The 19,095-nt window shown below is 39.1% G+C and overlaps 1 protein-coding gene across 11 annotated transcripts in view; it reads right to left on the reverse strand.

The window, feature by feature from the left end:
- Window positions 1-19,095, reverse strand: part of MAPK10 (mitogen-activated protein kinase 10) — a 417,204-nt gene that overhangs the window by 19,348 nt on the left and 378,761 nt on the right. For all 11 annotated transcript variants that reach the window (XM_042251606.2, XM_027971156.3, XM_012180302.4 and 8 more), the window contains 2 exons: window positions 8,517-8,580; window positions 6,562-6,639 (listed from right to left, as the gene is read on the reverse strand). In XM_042251606.2, coding sequence (XP_042107540.1) covers window positions 6,562-6,639; window positions 8,517-8,580 — 142 coding nt within the window. The remainder of the gene's footprint in view (window positions 1-6,561; window positions 6,640-8,516; window positions 8,581-19,095) is intronic.

Below are 19,095 nucleotides of genomic sequence, written 5' to 3' on the forward strand. Positions count from 1 at the left end.
GTGGTGCTGGGAAAACTGGTCAACCACTTGTAAAAGAATGAAACTAGATCACTTTCTAACACCATACACAAAAATAAACTCAAAATGGATCAAAGATCTAAATGTAAGACCAGAAACTATAAAATTCCTAGAGAAGAACGTAGGCAAAACACTCTCTGACATAAATCACAGCAGGATCCTCTATGATCCACCTCCCAGAATACTGGAAATAAAAGCAAAAATAAACAAATGGGACCTAATTAAAATTAAAAGCTTCTGCACAACAAAGGAAACTATAAGCAAGGTGAAAAGACAGCCTTCAGAATGGGAGAAAATAATAGCAAATGAAACAACTGACAAACAACTAATCTCAAAAATATACAAGCAACTTAAGCAGCTCAATTCCAGAAAAATAAACGACCCAATCAAAAAATGGGCCAAAGAACTAAATAGACATTTCTCCAAAGAAGACATACAGATGGCTAACAAACACATGAAAAGATGCTCAACATCACTCATTATCAGAGAAATGCAAATCAAGACCACAGTGAGGTACCATCTCACACCAGTCAGAATGGCTGTGATCCTAAAGTCTACAAGCAATAAATGCTGGAGAGGATGTGGAGAAAAGGGAACCCTTTTACACTGTTGGTGGGAATGCAAACTAGTACAACCACTATGGAGAACAGTGTGGAGATTCCTTTAAAAATTGCAAATAGAACTGCCTTATGACCCAGCAATCCCACTGCTGGGCATACACACTGAGGAAACCAGAATTGGAAGAGACACATGTACCCCAATGTTCATTGCAGCACTGTTTATAATAGCCAGGACATGGAAGCAACCTAGATGTCCATCAGCAGATGAATGGATAAGAAAGCTGTGGTACATATACATAATGGAGTATTACTCAGCCATTAAAAAGAATACATTTGAATCAGTTCTAATGAGGTGGATGAAACTGGAGCCAATTATACAGAGTGAAGTAAGCCAGAAAGAAAAACACCAATACAGTATACTAATGCATATATATGGAATTTAGAAAGATGGTAATGATAACCCTGTACGTGAGACAGCAAAAGAGACACAGATGTATAGAACAGTCTTTTGGACTCTGTGGGAGAGGGAGAGGGTGGGATGATTTGGGAGAATGGCATTGAAACATGTATAATATCATATAAGAAACGAATCGCCAGTCTAGGTTTGATGCAGGGTGCAGGATGCTTGGGGCTGGTGTACTGGGATGACCCGGAGGGATGGTGTGGTCGGGGGAGGTGGGAGGGGGGTTCGGGATTGGGAACACGTGTACACCTGTGGCAGATTCATGTTGATGTGTGGCAAAACCAATACAATATTGTAAAGTAAAAAATAATAATAATAATAATTTTTTTAAAAAAAGGAATAATAAATAAATAAAAGTTTAAAGTAAAAAAAAAAAAAAGAAAATCATGTAGTTGAAAGACTGAATCCACAATCATTTTAACTATAAATTGCTTAAGCCAGTCCACTACAGTTTAGAGCAGGTGCAGAAGGTAGATAATTTAGTATTGTTACAGGTAGTTGGAATGGGTAAAAAATATTTTGGCCTTCTCATGTGCACAAAGAGCCTAAGGGGAATACTTTATCATTAATCACTAGCACATTAAACTAAATGGGCATGCAAAAAAATTTCAGGACTATATATGTCCCAAAGTGAATAAATTAAAAAAAAAAAAAAAACCACCTGAAAGCATGTGCAAAGCTTTATCTGAAGCATGAGCAAATGCAGAAGCAACAATTTGTGTACTTGATACTCGGTTCATTTACCTTCATGATGATTAATAGGTGAATAAATATTAACTGGCATAAGAACATACTGAATTGCATACTGTCTCAAAACTATAATCCTGTCTTGAATTGTGTCTTTGGGAGATCACCAAGAAACACGTTGAGGAAAGACCTGAGCACCAATTTTCAAATTAATAAATATTTAACAAGCTACTATTATGTGTAAATTGCTCAGTCCTGTCTGACCTAGGGATCAAACCAATGTCACCCGCATAGCAGGCAGATTATTTACCACTGAGCCACCAGGGAAGCCCTTCTCTGGTGGCTCAGAGGTTAAAGCGCCTGCCTGTAATGCAGGAGACCTGGGTTCGATCTCTGGGTTGGGAAGATACCCTGGAGAAGGGAAAGGCTACCCACTCCAGTATTCTTGCCTGGAGAATCCCAAGGACAGAGGAGCCTGGTGGGCTATAATCCACGGGGTCGCAAAGAGTCAGACATGACTGAGCAACTTCACTCACTCATGTGTAAGGGACAGTACTCTGGCACCGCAGGGTACACAAAGTGAATATATACAATTTTTTCTCAATGAATTTACAATCAAAAAGGGTAATAAGACAATGTGTAAAATACAAGTACTAGTAGGACCCACAGGAAAGAAAGATCTTATTCTTTGGGAAGATATGAAAAGTCTTTTGGGATAGATATGAAAACTATTTGGGGACAAGGTGGTAATAAAAGAACACTTCTGAATGGGCAGAAAGGTGGGGAGCCAGTCAAGTAAGGCAGTGACAATGCAGGACCCTAGAATGGGTATCGTATCAAAAGTGGGAAAATGTGGAATGTATTTCAGAGGGCTGTCTGTAAATTATAAGTGATGCAAAGCTATTGGAGGCACTGATCAGTAAAATGATTGCTCAACCTATAGTTTTGAAAGATCAACAGGTCAAGACTGAAGTATGGAAAATTATTTCAAGAAAACTTTAATCATAATGGTGTTAACATAAAGGGATGGTAGCAATTAGATGTAAGACATCTAGCAAGCACAATGTTTAGGATGCAAAGAGTGACTGACAGTAATAATGTGGGTATAGAGTGAAAGGTCAGTTATGGGTTTCAGGCTGGGAGGCTGAGAAAAATAGAGTTGCCATTAATAGAAATGGGAAAGCTGAGACAAAATTTACTGCTGAATGGGTGAATCTAAATGGAGAGGATGTGTTTGGTTTTAAACAAATGGAATCTGAATTGGCAGCATCTCATGCATCCTGGCCCAGTATCCTAATTTCTTTATGACTAGGTTACACTCATCATTACATAATTTGGCAGAATGAATTTATTTCACAGTCATTCCAGAAATAACAAACTACTTTGTAAACTAGGCTTCAGCTTTATTTACCTTAGACATATTTCCTACAAACTTAAAAATAATTACCTGGCCAAGACTCAGGTTCATCTATTCAGAGCAAGTAGAAATTATGTCAATAACCTTAGATATTGTTCAAGAAAATGATCCAACCCTTGGGATTAGTGCAAAAAAATGAGCATATAACCTTTTAATATCATACTTGAGCATTTTTTAATAGGCCCCCTCCTAAGGGTCATCTGACTGTTTTGTGGAACATAACTTTTTGACTTAATATTCTCAATAGATTAGGATCCAGATGTTTTATAACTTTGTAAACTTGTAGAAAACTGATAAAGTAAAACTCTTTTCTTTTTCTGCCTAGTAGAAAAGACAACCTCAAAGATAGGTTTGGTTGCTGTGTAGGACATTTGCAGGTTTTGATTTAATTTGGTAATTTTATCTCAGTGTTCTTTTTTCCATAGACTACCTAATCTTAATTTCTCATATCTTCACTGAACTTTGTCATCCTGTCATTTCCCTCATTAAGGAGCTAAAAGAAACTTTACATGTACTCACTTTCTCTTTGCAATAAGAATAATGGCTTTAATGATTAAAGAATTACACTTTGATTATATACAAACTTTGCTCCTTTACCAAACATGCAAGCCTTTCTTATGGCAGACTACTGATCCCATCCCTTTAATAATTCATTGATCTCACTTGTACCATCGCTAATTCCGTTCTGCCTTCCCTGAGCTGTACAGTTTGCCTTAAAGGAATCATGGGAATAAGAAGATTTTTGTAGAAGTGTTGTGAAAGTATTGGAAAGCAAATTGTGTATTTTTATGCCATCACAGATTAGCTGTTGTAAAGACCTGGTCAGGGTTGAGGGGAAAGTGGAGGAAACAAGCAGAAGATGGGTATCCTGGAATGGATAGCATAATTCTGAGCTCTTTGCAAAAAAGAAAGGAGATAGTGAATGGATTTCCCTGGTGGTCCAGTGGTTAAGAATCTGGCTTGCAATGCAGGGGGTAGGGATTTGATCCCTGGTTGGGGAACTAAGATCGAATATTGCCATGGGACAATTAAATCCATGTGCTGCTGCTACTGAGCCCATTCAGCACAACTAGAGGGTTCTTCTGCAGCAACAAAAGATTCTACATGTTGCAATGAAGATCCTGTGTGCTGCAAATAAGACCTGATGCAGAAATAAACAATTTTTTAAAGAAAGATGAATAGAGGGTGGGATGATTTGGGAGAATGGCATTGAAACATGTATAATATCATATATGAAATGAATCGCCAGTCCAGGTGCACCAGGGCTGGTGCACTGAGACGACACAGAGGGATGGTACGGGGAGGGAGGGGGTTTCAGGATGGGGAACACGAGTATACCTGTGGTGAATTCATGTTGATGTATGGCAAAATCAATACAATATTATAAAGTAAAAATAAAATAGAATGTGTCTTACTGTTTCAAAAAAAGAAAAAAGAAAGATGAATAGAAGAAACTGTGAAATTTGTCCTGTCCCATCTTGAAATGGGGCTTCCCTGGTGCCTCAGTGGTAAAGAATCTGCCTGCAATTCAGGAGACCCAGGTTCGAGCCCTGGCTTGGAAAGATCCCCTGGAGAAGGAAATGGCAATCCACTCCAGTATTCTTGCCTGGAGAATTCCAGGGACAGAGAAGCCTAGCGGGCTACAGTCCATGGGATTGCAAACAGTCGGACACAACTAGGCAACTTTCACTTTCACATCTTGAAATAGGGCTTCCTAGATGGTGCTAGAGGTAAAGAAAGAATCTGAACCTGCTTGCAATGCAGGAGAAATGGGTTCAATCCCTGGGCCAGAAAGATCCCCTGGAGAGGAGAATGGCAACTCACTCCCATATTGCCTGGAGAATTCCATGGATAAAGAGGCCTGGCAGGCTACAGTCCATAGGATTGCAAAGAGTCGGACACAACTGAGCAACTAACACTTTCACTTTCAACACTTCCTGAAATGCTAAGTCACCCTTCCCTGGATTCTGGTATTTCAACATCGTAATGATTATAGGAAAACATATTCTGATCATAATGATAATTCTTAAGTTAGGGAGTCTTTATGCCTTAGCAGGTGGCATCTTGCTGTTGGATTCAGTCTCTGGGCTCTTTAGCCAGCAGCAGATAGAACAGGCAGGTAAGTAAGAAGCAGCTTCTACAGACTTGTATCAATATAGAGGCTGAGTTGAATAAATAAGGTGGGCAGACAACCAACTCTGATGATTCCTTTAACCTTCTTTGATGAAAGGAAAGACTTGACATAGAATTGGACATTTCCCTAAGTCTAGAAGTGAGAAAAACATGTCATAACTGAACAGCATCAGTTTGGGTATCATAGTAGTTGTGGGTTGCAAACTTAAAGAGTAATATCAGCAGGAGGAATTGATTCACTCATCCTATTTTGTTTCCTGAAATGATTTAAATTGCATGGGAAAAATTATATATCAAAAGCAGGACACCAAATCTACTTTTCTCTAAGGTAATAATTTGCAGCCTACGGTTTTGTCAGCATGATCTGAGTGTTGTTTAAAGCTGATGATAAAGACATTACATTATTTAAAACTATTTCTATATTCTCTTTCATGGGTCTTAGGAAAAATATATTGGCATTAAAAAGTGTAAGCAAATTATCTCAAGTCATCCTAAAGCTCATTGGTGAGCTCAGGAAAATATGTGTATTACATGTGTGCACGCTAAGTTGCTTCAGTTGTATACAACTCTTTGTAACCCTATGGACTGTGGCCCACCAGGCTCCTCTGTCAATGGGATTCTCCAGGCAAGGATAGGGAGTGGGTTGTCATGCCCTCCTCCAGGGGATCGTCCCAATCCAGGGATTGAACCCATGTCTCTTATATCTCCCATGTTGGCAGGCAGGTTTTGTTTTCGTTTTTGATTTTTTTTACCACTGGGAAGCCCATGCATATGTACCAATGTGTGTTATATTTTGTAGATTACAAATGGAAAGATTTTTCTGTACTGACTTTAATTGGACCCCATTGTGGTTAAGCCTTCAACTACTGTCACATCAACCTTAAACATTAAACATTAAAGTAAACATTAGAGTGAATGAAGGAAAAGGTTTTGGCTGCAGGGATTCCTGAACTCCACACTGATTTGGTGGTCAAGAGGGCATTATGGCTCTGATTTGATGAGGAGCTGCTGCTGCTGCCAAGCCACTCTTTAATCAGCTTATGCTAATATTTATTTGAAGATTCCTTGGTATTTTAAAGTTTTGAAAGAACTCATGCTAAATCATTATAGTCAGAATAAATGCCACACTAACCATCAAAAGTAACGAGACTGAAATCATTAGAGGGAAACAGGTGACACTGGTTCCTATGCTTGATAAGCAATATTATTGACTGCAATCTCTCCTTAAGGCCAAAAAAAACATGCAAGTACCGGTTTATTAGTTATTCATTGAGAGTGAGTACCTGAAGGAGAAGGCTGTCCTTTCACAACGCCATTCTTAGTCTTTTCTTCCGAGTTCATTACTTCCTTATAGATAAGTTCTGTAACAAAGTTATCAGGGTTATGAAAATCAGTTTTCTCCTCAACCCAAAGAAAAAGTCATTAATAACAAATAATAACATTTTGATGGGATTGAGTCAATTACAAATCAAGTGGAATTTTTTACTCTTCTATTTTTACGTGCTCAGTCATGTCCAACTCCTTGCAACCCCATGAACTGTAGCCTGCCAGGCTCCTCTGTCCATGGAATTTTCCAGGCAAGAGTACTGAAATGGATTGCCATTTCCTCCTCTAAGGAATCTTTCCAACCCAGGAACTGAACCTGAGTCCCCTGCATTGGCAGGTGGATTCCTTACCACTGAGCCACCTAGGAAGCCCCATTTTCTTGCAAAAGCACAGAGCCTGGCAAACGTAGGTGTTCAACAGTGCATTTGACCAAATCAATGTATGTAGAATACACATTACTTATTTTCTGAATTCTGTGGGGAATTTCTGATGCATTCTGACTTTATCTCTTATGGATTTTAATGCCTCAGTTTGAACATCCATTTCTCTTTTATGTTCTCTCCCTAAGAGATGCACATATTCTCGTGACTTGAAATTATTACTTTCTATCTATTTCCAACTCTTACTTCATCTTTTTTTTCCAGACTCAAATTTTGGATTTGTAAAACTAAACTTGCCTATAATCCAACATTTAAAAAAATTATTACCCTCATTTCCAAACTGGCATCCATTTCTGGCTCTTTTATTGCTAGAGATAAAAATGTGTATATATTCATTTATTTTTACTTTATCCCTTTTAGTTAAAAATTACTCTGTGTAATTCATTTCTGCTTTGCAGTGGCTTACAGTTAACACAATCACCATCCTTTATAGGTATTCCTCCAGTTTTCAGAATTGAGTCTATCCTCCTTGAGTCATATTTACACCCTATCACTTACCTAATCAAGAACCTTTGAGTGAGCTCTGGTCCTTATTTAGATCAAGTCTTTTTCTGTCTATCATTCTCATCATTTTAAAAAATCTGATCTACTGTTTACATGAGCTCATTTTTCCATACTCTCCAATATGATCTCTTGAACAGTGGATTCTCCTTACTATCTTTATAGCACATTTTGCTCATTCTTACCCTTTAGTTTCCTCTTATATTTTCATTCTAGTATTTTCCTCTATTTTTTATTTTCCTAACTTGGAATTACTAATTCTTTCAAGGTAGCTCAAACATTTCTTTCCTTCTGATGCACTCTTTCTCTTTCTCCTCATTTTGAGCTAATCATTTGTTATAAACTGAATTTGGTTTTTTCATATTTATTCTACTCTGTGGTTATTTATATTAGTTTAGCAATTCTTCTCTGCTTTGTTTCATCCTGAGTATGATCTTGACCATATAGTATGTGTTTGGGAAAGTTTTGTTGGAAACAAAGGTAATTAATATATTCACTCACTGTTTTCTTACTTTAAATGAGAAATAAGCTGCTTGAACACATACATTTTCATTTAAAATCTCAAGTCCTATAAATTGAATGAGTGAATTCACATATTCACTCTTTTATTTTATGCCTAAAACCATCTCAGGCATAACATTATCCATTTAATGTGATTATTTTATGTACAAACTTAGAATGTTTAATTCTGAAATTTTGAATTAAAGCTTGACTTTCACTGTGACAAATATTTTGACAATCAGTACTATTTTTTAAAATGTGTCAGTAATTAATTCCTTTCATTCTTGAGTAAATGTAATATTGTTATTAGTATGAAAAGACAGATGAAGTTTAGGAGTTTTGAAAATGGTCTAAGAGGATAGGCCTTAGAAAACCATCTGTTACTAAAGCATTTTAAAAGGAAAAGACTTAAAAATATTTTCTGAGTTTAAAGAAAAGAAAAAGTACACTTAATTAAGCAGTAGAATCACCTTTCCATTCTTCAATGGTGTGTTCTCTCTCATCCAGCTGTTTGTCATATATCTGAGGTGGGGGCTGTGGGGAGAAAAAAAAAAAAACAGACAGACAATAAGCTTTCTATAATAGCCTAAAAATAAACTCTTACAGTGAAGGAGAATATCTTGTTATTCACTGATTTTAGGGATGATCAGAATCTCATATAAATTGTGGAGTAATTACAGTGGTGAAGAAGTTTAAATTGCCCCAACAAACTTATGAAGGATTCATTTATATGCCAATACTTGCTGCTAACAAATAAGGCAGCAGAATCCAAAACCCGAGAGCTCACTTTCCAAAATCTGATTCAGAACTTAAGTGTTACCAATTAATGTTCAGTTTGGAAATGGCAACCTGCTCCAGTATCTTGCTGGGATAACCCTCTTTACAGAGGAGCCTCATGGGGTCGCAAAGAGCTGGAAACAATGGAGCAGGCAGGCACTCACTCTATTTAGAAAGCAAACAAGACACTTGATAACAAGGACCCAGCAGTTGCATTTTGTCCATTCGCTAGCCTCTAACAGAACCCTGCTAAAATTATCAGACTGATAAGATTCTGTTCCATTTTTAGACCCTTGTGAAGAAGAGTCTTCAATGCCTCTCAACAGACCTTAGTAGTAGCCTCCATCATAAAGGAATATTTAGACCTAATCAATTTTTATTTTTTTGAAGCATCATAAGACATTTTAGACATAGCTGGGTGCCCTATATTTAAATGGTTTATGATATTTCCTCCCCTCAGAAGCAACTGCCAGTTCTCTAGAGGGGTTCAAGGTTCACTCACCTTGGACCTCTGAGTGGCCCGAGTTAACCCACTCGAGGAAAAGGATATGACGGAACTTTTAGCCTAACATATGCATTCCTCTTGCTCTGAGGAATTTGGATATGGAAAAGGAGAAACTTTCACAAATTGATGTGCCTTTTAGAAAGGAGATCTCAGACAGATTCCTTAACCTCCTCCTCCCAAATCTTGGACCTAGGGAATTCTATCATGGTGACATGGTAGCTCCAATTCAGCTCAAGGAAGAGGTAAAGGAAAAAAAAAATCTCTTGGAGAAAGAAAGAGATGAGAGAGAAGGAGGTATCTTGGCCAACAATGGCTTCAGTGAAAATAAAAAGAGCAGCAAACGTCTGGTGTCATGAGACAGGGGCCCCAGAATTCATGCTGTCCAAAGCTCCAAAAGCAGCAGTTTTTTATAAGAAACTAACAGTTGCTCAATAAAGTGACTCAGGTCTATTAGGATGTGTGTGCACACTCAGTCGCTCAGTTATATCTGTTTGGGACCCCATGAACTGTAGCCCACTAGGCTCCTCTGTTCATGGAATTTTCCAGGTAAGAATACTGGAATGGGTTGCCATTTCCTACTTGAGGGGATCCACTCCACCCAGGGTTTGAATGCACATCTCCTGCGTCTCCTGCATTGGCAGGCAGATTCTTTACTGCTGAGCCACCTGTGAAGCCTGCTCATTTTGAGGACAGCCTCCCTCACAATGGCTATCACAGGAAGACTTTGGACAAGATCTTCAGAGAAAGTTTCTGGCTTCCGTGGGAAGGTCTTGGACCTGTGGGCAGCACCCTAGTATCATGGTTCTTTTCTACTGTATGCAGAATTTCTGGCAGCCTGCATCATAACAGACAGGAACACTCCCCTTAGTCTTAGCATGCTGGACCAGTGTCACATATCACAGAAGGAGTTGGATATGAAAATGAAAGACTTTGACCAGTTGTCGTGGGGCAGCTTAACACCATACGGAATTACTGAGAAACAGCTACTGATGAGGTCAGACATTCCTTCAAAATCTACGATTGCTACTGGGACAGAAGGTTTTAAACCAGCTACTGTGATTCCTTGGTGGTTCACACAGTAAAGAATCCTCCTGCAATGCGAGAGACCTGGGTTTGATCCCTGGGTTGGGAAGATGCCCAGGAGGAGGGCATGGCAATCCACTCCAGTATTCTTGCCTGGAGAATTCCCATGGACAGAGAACACTGATGAGCTACAGTCCATGGGGTCACAAAGAGTCGGACACCACCGAGCAACTAAGCACGCGTGCACCAGTCATAGAAATATGATGATTTAATGAGCGCATGAGTAAAATAAGGTTATTTTTTTTAATTTGTGAAAATGTCATCTAAGTAAGCTAATGCAAAGTCAAACTCTGGTTATGGAAAGACACTTTTCCCAAGCGGCAGGTTTTCTGCTTTGCCTCTTACTGAGCTTACATAAAGCCATGGTGAGGTCTTCTCTAAGTGAGCCCTGTCCAGGCTCCCCAGCAGGGAGGCACAGAAGCTCCCAGAGCCCCCACTCCCCCGCTACCCGCACTCCCGATCTCTGTGCACTGTTAGTGCCTCTTCTAACAATAGACTCAGCTCAGGATCCTTTGTGGCTGACTTCACCAAGCAGTGGATTTTTCAAGTTTCAAAACGGAACATGGCTCAAGAGTGTTATTTTCTGCCAAAGCTCATGAATGCCATATTCTCTTTGCAACTAAACTGTTTGAGAAAGGTTTTCCTTGGAGCTTCAGCAGACCGCTGTTGCTGATGTAGAAAGCACGAAGTATTACACTCCAATTACAAACTACAGAGAAAGAAAGCAGAGTACTGAATCCAAGATGTTACCTTTCAACAAATCAAAAGGACCACTTTCAACACACCTGCCTTAGCGCTATGGTTGAAAGATCAACATGTTTGTTTGTTTGTCTGTTTTAAAATAGGGGGTTTGATCACCTGCAATGGAAGGGTATTTCACATAAAGATGTTTCTACATAGCAATATAAAATAGTAACTGACCAATAATCCAAAAAGAGTAATGTCATATTCCAGCATACATATGCATGTGTTCAGACAGCTACTGTCAGCACGCAGTGGTCCATACACTCCCTGCCTTTCCCTGTTAGATGAAGCTAGGGGTCTATTGCTCTGTTGTTCCCTTTCCCCAGCTTACTAAACAGGAAGGATTCTCTCTTCCCAAGTAACATTCTAAATAAAAAGGAAATGAGGAGTGGGTATCATGAAAAGTGCCCCAGAGTGTATTTTAAGAAAGTGTAGTAGATTTGAACAAATTGAGATGTGAGAAAATTAAGGATGAGAAGAAATTAAGAATAATCTATGGAGAGTTATTAGGGCTTATATCTTGCATGCTTTTGCATATTCTTCAAGAGACTGATGATTTCTTTCCTCTTGAAGATTTGAACTCTGCTTACCTATTTTAAATTCTTTTAGGAATTCATATAGCTTGCATATCATAAGTTAATATGGATTAGATATGTTTTATATTAATGACACCGTGTATACAGGTATAAATGGTTTCAGTTAAATTAGATAAACACATGGCCAAATACAAGTAACTATGAGTTAGTAGATATTGGGATTGACTTACTCATTTATTAAATTCATTCATTCAATAAAGGTTTGGGGCACCCAGTATATGTATGCTAGGCTATATTAGAAATCGATATTTTGAAAGTGAATAATGTGACTGCTGACTTCAAGGAACTCAGAATTTAGCAGGGTAAGACTTATGCAAAACAGGTAATTAACATACAACATGAAAAATAAAGGAAATACGTAGGTGGTATATGGGAGCAGAGTGAAGAAACCCTAAGTGAAACCTTTTCTTCTTGGAGTAGATGACACTTGTACTAGTTCAGTGAGGGAAAAAATATCTTGGATATTGACAAGGTAAAGTGAGGAAAAGAAAAAGATGACTCTAGGCCACAGAATCTAGAAAACAGAATGATGATGGTAGTGAGGACGGTGGTGCTGAGAATGGTGGTGGTGGTGTGTGTGTGTTTCTCTGCTCAGCTGCACACACACAGCAAGAGAACCAGAGGCATCTGTGGTCATAAACTATAACTTATGTGGTCAGAAGGGACAAGAGGGCCATGCCTAGAGAAACAGACGGGTCAGAGAAAGGCTGGATCAAGAACGGTTTCAGGTACCATGACTGAAATGAAGATGTTTTTCTAATGGGGGAGAACCCACCAAAGAATGAAAGAGAACAGCATGGCCAAATCTATGGCCAGAATCTAGAAAGACACAACTAAAATCACACAGAAGAGTCAGGGAGCTGCTGTACCATCTGGAAAAAACACTAAAAGGTCTGGCTGGGGTGGAGAAGGTAAAAATAGATAGAAAACATGGATTCAAGAATCCTTAGTTCTTGGGGTGGGATGGGGAGGAAATTGGGAGGGAGGTTCAAAAGGGAGGAAATATATGTATACCTATGGCTGATTCATGTTGAGGTTTGACAGTAAACAACAAAATTTTGTAAATCAAATTAAAAAAGAATCCTTACTAAATATTAATAAATCAAATTGCTAGAATTTTGTTTTCGATGGAATGTGTGTGATGGGAAAGAATGACTCCGATTTCTAAGCACAGTAGCTAGACAATGGCAATATCGGTGGAGTCAACTGAAAATACAGAGAGTAAAAAAAATTGAAAATGAGATTGATGGAGAAATGAGCCTTAGTGTTATGTGGGCAGAGATGGTTATTTGATAATCAAACATATAATATGATGTTCACAGAAATGCCATTGGCTAGAGACATATTTATTTGAGACTATCAGCAAGAGGAGTTTGCTGAAGTCAAGGCAGGGAGAAAGAGTAAGGGGCCAAAATGGGCCCCTGTCAGACACCAAAATTTAAAGTTTGGCCAGAGGAAGATGAGTTAAAGAAGGAGGAGGTGGGGGGAACAAGACGAGGGGAAAGGAACATCTACAGAAATACTTGGAGAATGAGAATATTGCTATAGAGGTGAAGTGACCAGAGAGTTTCAAAAAAAAAAAAAAAAGTAATTGGAAGTTTCTTATAAATAAAGTAAAGATTTTGGCTTTGAAAACACCAGAAAGGCATGATAGAAAGCATGCCTCTGAAACCCATTAGGGTTTCCAAACTTCAAAATTGCCATCATGCTCAGAAAGATCCAGATAGATTCTTGGTGGGGAACATTAATACGAGCTAGCACCTAAAAGACAGGAACAATATAGAAGAAACGCCTTCAATGCTAACATGGATATGGTATATGAATAAGACAAAAAGGAATGGCGGAATAGATTGTGACATTGTGACACTAAAGAAAAGTTACAATGCTCTTAGATCTGCTCCCCTAACTGTCTTTGTATGTGCTAAGTTACTTCAGTCGTGTCCAACTCTTTGCAAACCCATGGACTGTAGCCTGCCAGGCTCCTCTGTCCATGGGATTCTCCAGTCAAGAATAGTAAAGTGGATTGCCATGCCCTTCTCCAGGGGATCTTCCCAACCCGAGGATTGAACCTGTGACTCTTATGTCTCCTACATTGGCAAGTGGGTTCTTTTCCAGTAGTGCCACCTGGGAGGCAGGGCTTCATAAATGAATATCACTCTTCTATATCTATTTCTATCTCTTCTATATCGAATTCTATCTCTTCTATATCTAAATAAGGGAAGTCATATTTCTTTTTCTGAGAAGATACTGTACTGCTAAGTCACATCAGTTGTGTCCAACTCTGTGCGACCCCATAGACGGCAGCCCACCAGGCTCCCCCGTCCCTGAGATTCTCCAGGCAAGAACACTGGAGTGGGTTGCCATTTCCTTCTCCAGTGCATGAAAGTGAAAAGTGAAAGTGAATTCGCTCAGTCGTGTCTGACTCTTAGCCGACTCCATGGACTGCAGCCTACCAGGCTCCTCTGTCCATGGGATTTGCCAGGCAAGAGTACTCGAGTGGGGTGCCATTGCCTTCTCTGAAGATACCATACACTAGGCTTTTATATACAGTGTAATAATCCTCAAGTCAGGAAACTAGGATTCAAAAAAGTTTTTAAAAAATATCTTGAAGTTACAAATTTAATTAATGATAGACTTTTGATTAAAAGTTTAAGAATATGAAGAATGATTCAGAGCAAATAGTAATTGAGATGAAACTAAAATAAGGAATAATGAAACAATATCTAAACAATATTTAAATTAAGATCTTTGTAAAACAGGAAATAGAAACATAAGTACAGAGGGTTTTTGTATGAAGCATACATAGGATTATACTTCTCAACTTGCCCAACACAGTCACCGTGTGTGCTTGCTGTCCTCACAGTTATTAATAGCCCTCAGCTCCTTCACTCTCATAAGTGCTTGGAGGACAATTATGTGAGCAGCCTACTTGGCAATGCTGAAATATGCCTATTAGGGATGTCAGGGATACTGCAATTGGGAGGGTGGAGAAAATAACTGAACTGCAATGTTTTTCTACCACTGGAGTCTCAACACTTGCTGCTATACCCTTTCCTGCTCAAGGACAAGTCAGCATTTTCTTCCATTTTCTGCATTTTGGGGAATGTGAAACTCAGATATTGGTACCGCCAGGCAGTACATAAAAGAGTACGTTTCTACATAATAAGATTAAAATCAAGGAATATGGATTTGGGGGGCAATCTCTTGAGTTCTTATGGCTGGACATGATTTCTTGCTGAAGAGATCTTTTTAATCAGCATCTATTTAAATTCCGAGTTGATTCTCCTAAAGTACAAGTTGCTCTCTCTTGCAACTTCATTTTTTTAATTGGAGTATAATTGCTTTATAATGTCTTGGTTTCTGCTATACAACAATGTGAATCAGCTATCAGTTCAGTCACTCAGTCATGTCCGACTCCTTGCGACCCCATGGACTGCAGCACACCAGGCTTCCCTGTCCATCACCAACTCCCCGAGCTTGCTCACACTCATGTCCATTGAGTCGGTGATGCCATCCAACCATCTCATCCTCTGTCATCCCCTTCTCCTCCTGTCTTCCACCCTTCCCAGAGTCAGGGTCTTTTTCCAATGAGTCATTTCTTTCCATCATGTGGCCAAAGTATTGGAGTTTCAGCTTTAGCATCAGTCCTTCCAATGAATAATAGACTGATTTCCTTTAGAATGGACTGGTTGGATCTCCTTGCAGTCCAAGGGACTCTTAAGAGTCTTCTCAACACCACAGTTCAAAAGAATCAGCAATAAGTATACATATATCCCCTCCCTCTTGAAGCTCCCTCCCCCACACCCCTCATTCCCACCCATCATCACTGAGCACCGAGCTGAGCTCCCTGTGCTCACAGCAGCTTCGCACTAGCTGCCTATCTCACACATGGCAGTGTGTATACGTCAGTCTTACTCTCCCAGCTCCTCTCCCATGTCACTTCCCCTTCTGTGTCCACATGCCCATTTTCTACATCTGTGTCTCTATTCTTGTAAACAGATTCATCTGTACATCTAGTCCATCTTTTAGATTCTATATGCTGCTGCTGCTGTTTAGTGGCTAAGTCATGCCTGACTCTTTGTAGCCCCATGAACTGTAACCTGCCAGGCTCCTCTCTCTTTGGGATTTCCCAGGCAAGAACACCAGAGTGGGTTGCCATTTCCTTCTCTAGGGTATATTCCTGATCCAGGGATCAAACCTATGTCTCCTGCATTGCAGGGGGATTCTTTACCACTGAGCTACCTGGAAAGCCCTCAGATCCCATATATATGTGCAATATTTATATTGCACATGTATATATATATATATATATATATATATATATACACAATATTTGTCTTCCTTTTTCTGACTTACCTCACTCTGTGTAACAGATTCAAGGTTTTATATCATATGTTTAAGTAATAGTTCTTAACTAAGTAGGGCTTCCCTGAGAGCTCAGTTGGTAAAGAATCTGCCTGCAATGCAGGAGACCTGGCTTTGATTCCTGGGTTGGGAAGATACCCTGGAGAAGGTAAAGGCTACCCATTCCAGTATTCTGACCTGGAGAATTCCATGGACAGTCCATATGGTCCCTAAGAGTCAGACATGAATGAGCGACCTTCACTTTTCTTAACTGAGTTAAATGTATGAATTCTTCTTTCCTTAATCTTCAAGATAATTTTGTTATCAGCAGCATCATAGAAGGCTAGTGATGGAAGAGGGGTGAGAGATTATCTAGTGCCACCTTCATTTAATTTGCAAATGAGAATATGAAAACTTGGTGGTCATAAGTGATTTGTCCATGGTCATAGAGTTAACAGAGGATGAGATGATTGGATGGCATCACAAGCTCCTGGAGTTGGTGATGGATAAGGAAGCCTGGTGTGTTGCAGTCCCTGCTGTTGCAAAGAGATGGACTCAACTGAGGGACTGAAATGAACTGAATAGAGTTCATTAGTGGCAGAGTTACGAATAAAATGTATTATCTCTTATGAGAAAAAATGGAATGAAGAATTCTTAGAGTTGAAATGTTAAACAGAATAATTCAACAGCCACAGAACATTTTCATTAATGACAAATTTAAGGATGCCACTCTAATTTCTGTTCCCATTTTCTGTCAGTCTATACATGTAACTGGATCTGGCAGCTACCACCTGAGTAGTCAATACATATTCCAAAAGGCTTTTTGTTATAATACCCTGGCCAACAACAGGGTCTCTCCACACATGAATCCAGATATGAAAGAGCTAAATTGCACTAAGTTGTTCTTTGTAGTCATCTTTAAGCCCTGAATTAACATTTTTTCCATATCAGTCATGTTCTGACCATATGACAATCATGAAGATGCTGGTGTTTGTTTTCTGCTTTATTTTATCCTATTACAGCATACAGGATGGTTTTGTTCGACCTTTTTTCTCCATGTATGTTTGCTCTCTTGTTGAAAATGCCAATGAAAGCTTTAAATAGCATTGTCTTTCTATGTATGCTCTCTCTATTAATTCAGTAGCTGGATCAAAGAAACTTATATTCTGTCCTAGTGAAATATGCTTTGTTTTTTCTTATTAACCTTTGCAGTCTGAGCACTACCAAGGCATGCATGATTTACGGTAAGGCTTCAACCAAGATAAATGTATTTTAGTACAAAATGAAATCAGAAAAACTGTTAAAAGAAATGTGAAAATTTTGCTTTTAAATTTCCTTGACTCAACACATACAGAGGTAAGTTTTCCAAATGTATTTAAAAATTTTGAAGAATATAACTTCTTAAAATTTTAGACTCTTGACTGGAAATAAACATTTATATTGAATAATTTTTACACAGCAATAAATGATATGTTTGTTTCTTTGGCTAATGACAGTGTTTGATATGTTCTATGAGCCTTGGGTTCGATTCCTGGGTCAGAAAGATCCTCTGGAGAAGGAAATGGCAACCCATTCCAGTATTCTTGTCTGGAAAGTCCCATGGGCAGAGAAGCCTGGTGGGCTACAGTCCATGAGGTTTCAAAAATTCAGCCACAACTTAGCGACTAAACAAACATTTTTCTGAAAACTTTATATTCCCTGTAGTACCAACAACAGTTCATTATCCACAATGAGATTCAATGTCCCTCTAATAGTTTTATAAGATTTACCACATTAATAAACAGCACTTGGCCTTTGAAAAGTAGACAAATGAAGTGAAGTCAAAGTGTTAGTCACTTGGTCGTGTCCGAATCTTTTCAACCCCATGTACTCTAGCCCACCAGGCTTCTCTGTCCATGGAATTCTCCAGCCAAAAATACTAGAATGGTTAGCCACTCCCTTCTCCTGGGGATCTTCACAACCCAGGGATCCAATCCAGGTCTCCTGCATTGCAGGCAGATTCTTTACCATCTGAGCCACCAGAAAGCCCAAGTAGACAAATGGCAGCTTGTAATACTTACCAGCTGATTTTTTAAATTGCTTAGACAAGTTTGAGGAAGTACGTCTGTGCTCTTAAATAGAAATTAAACATTCTAATACTACAGATGAAGTAAATGCCCTTTAAAAGTCTAATGAGTTGAAAGTACTCTACTGTGAGGGAAAAAAGGTTAGTAAAATCTGTCTCCGGAAACCAATCTGATTAATTCTTTTTTAAGACCCATGGCACTGGGTCCTCAAGGAGGAGCTGAGAAGGGGATTCATGCGCAGATGATCATTTGAAGATGTGCTCTCAGGGAGCATCCTGTAAGGGAGGGGTGGATGATGAACAGGGAAGAATGAATGACAACAGTTAGTGACCTTAACAAGAGTTGTGTTGGTGCAGAAGTCAGACTGATATGTGTGAAAGCGTTAAGTGTGAAGTAAGAAGTGAAGACTTCTGAGACTGAATAACACTGTTGCAAAGTATTTTGCAGGAGGTGGTAAAAAATTGAGAAACTTCTCACAATTTGGATTTGAAGAGGGAGACGTGTACAGTGACTCCTAGGGATTTGGTTCAATCACCTGGGTGGAAAGTAACGCTGTGGATTGAAAGGTGTGAAGTCAGGAAGAAAGAGGAATCAGTTTGGGGTAACAGGGGCTATGTCCAGCTCAAAATTCGACATGTGAATTTTGTGTTGCCAGTCTAAATGCCAATCTAAATCTACAGCTAGATTTACAGATCTGGAGTTCAGGACAGCCATGTATAACAATGCATAGATTTGAAAGTCATTCATAGTAATTAAAATTCATGCAGTGGGCAAGGAAGCCAAAGATTCCCCTGGAGAAAAGAAGTTAGGGCTATGGGAGAGAACTCCTGGGATCCCCAGTTCAAGGGAAGAGAAAACAACTCAGACAGCAGTGGTGACTAGAGAATAGGAAGGGTGTCATCACAGAGATCTGTGGGGAATGTATCAGGAAGGA

The sequence above is a fragment of the Ovis aries genome, chromosome 6, assembly GCF_016772045.2.
Source record: "Ovis aries strain OAR_USU_Benz2616 breed Rambouillet chromosome 6, ARS-UI_Ramb_v3.0, whole genome shotgun sequence".
NCBI lineage: Eukaryota > Metazoa > Chordata > Mammalia > Artiodactyla > Bovidae > Ovis > Ovis aries.